Source organism: Trichosurus vulpecula, chromosome 3, assembly GCF_011100635.1.
Source record: "Trichosurus vulpecula isolate mTriVul1 chromosome 3, mTriVul1.pri, whole genome shotgun sequence".
In the NCBI taxonomy this organism is placed as follows: Eukaryota; Metazoa; Chordata; class Mammalia; order Diprotodontia; family Phalangeridae; genus Trichosurus; species Trichosurus vulpecula.
The window spans coordinates 352,415,879-352,417,018 of NC_050575.1; the positions used below are offsets into that span (position 1 = coordinate 352,415,879).

General features: G+C 46.5%; 1 protein-coding gene across 1 annotated transcript; it reads left to right on the forward strand.

Moving 5' to 3' along the window:
• Positions 1 to 501: 501 nt before the first annotated feature.
• On the forward strand, positions 502 to 921 carry LOC118841382 (40S ribosomal protein S10-like). Its single transcript, XM_036748770.1, has one exon. The coding sequence runs from the start codon at positions 502 to 504 to the stop codon at positions 919 to 921; it is 420 nt and encodes a 139-aa protein (XP_036604665.1).
• The last annotated feature ends 219 nt before the right edge of the window (positions 922 to 1,140 follow it).

Here is a 1,140-nt window from a genome sequence, read left to right on the forward strand (position 1 = left end):
GAGGGAAGGAAAGGCAATTGGGGTTAAGTGACTTGCCCAAGGTCACACAACTAGTATGTGCCAAGTGCCTGAGGCTGGATTTGAACTTAGGTCCTCATGACTCTAGGGCTGGTGCTTTATTCACTGTGCCACCCACCTGCCCCTGGAGATGTGCTTTTTTCACCTCTTATATAGCATCTATCATTCAAGGGTGTTCAATTTGCCTTTTTAATCTCACAAACAAAGGCAGCACTGAATGAATGATACACATACATAGTGAGCTAGAGCACTATATTTTACCATCAATATCACTATTCTAAGAAACAGGGTGATGTCACGGGTAGAAGGCCAGCTTTGGAATCAGCAAGAAGTGGGTTCAAACCTGTCTCTGGCATGTGTCAGCTCTCCGACCTTTGCCAAGTAACTTAATTTCTAAATACTCCATGAAAATCACTAAGCCTAGAGCAGCAACCACCCACGCTGGGGAGATGTTGATGCCCAAGAAGAACCAAATTGCCATCTATGAACTCCTTTTTTAAGGAGGGAGTAATGGTAGCCAAGAAGGATGTCCACATGCCAAAGCACCCCAAGCTGGCAGACAAGAATGTGCCCAATCTCCATGTCATGAAGGCCATGCAGTCTCTAAAGTCTTGTGGCTATGTTAAGGAGCAGTTCCCATGGAGGCATTTCTACTGGTACCTCACCAATGAGGGCACTCAGTACCTCCGGGACTACCTTCACCTGCTCCCTAGGATTGTGCCTGCCACACTCCGCAGAAGTCATGCTGAGACAGGAAGGCCAAGGCCCAAAGGTCTGGAGAGCAAGCGACCTGCCCGGCTGACTTGGGGTGAAGCTGACAGAGGCACATACAGACGAAGTGCTGCTCCCCCAGGTGCTGACAAGAAGGCTGAGGCTGGGGCTTGGTCAGCAACAGAATTCTAGTTTAGAAGTGGATTTGGTCATGGATGTGGTCAACCTCCTCAATAAAACTTTAGAGATATGTTTCATGTTGAATAAAATTTGGGAAAAAACAAAAAAGGAAGGAACGAAGGAAGGAAGGAAGGAAGGAAGGAAGGAAGGAAGGAGGGAGGGAAGGAAGGAAGAAAGAGAAAGAAAAAGAAAGAAAGAAAGAAGGAAAGAAAGAAGGAAAAAATCATGAAG

Bases quoted from the DNA above. Each gene is read 5' to 3' on its own strand.
- LOC118841382 (XM_036748770.1), top strand. From the start codon at position 502: ATGAACTCCTTTTTTAAGGAGGGAGTAATGGTAGCCAAGAAGGATGTC.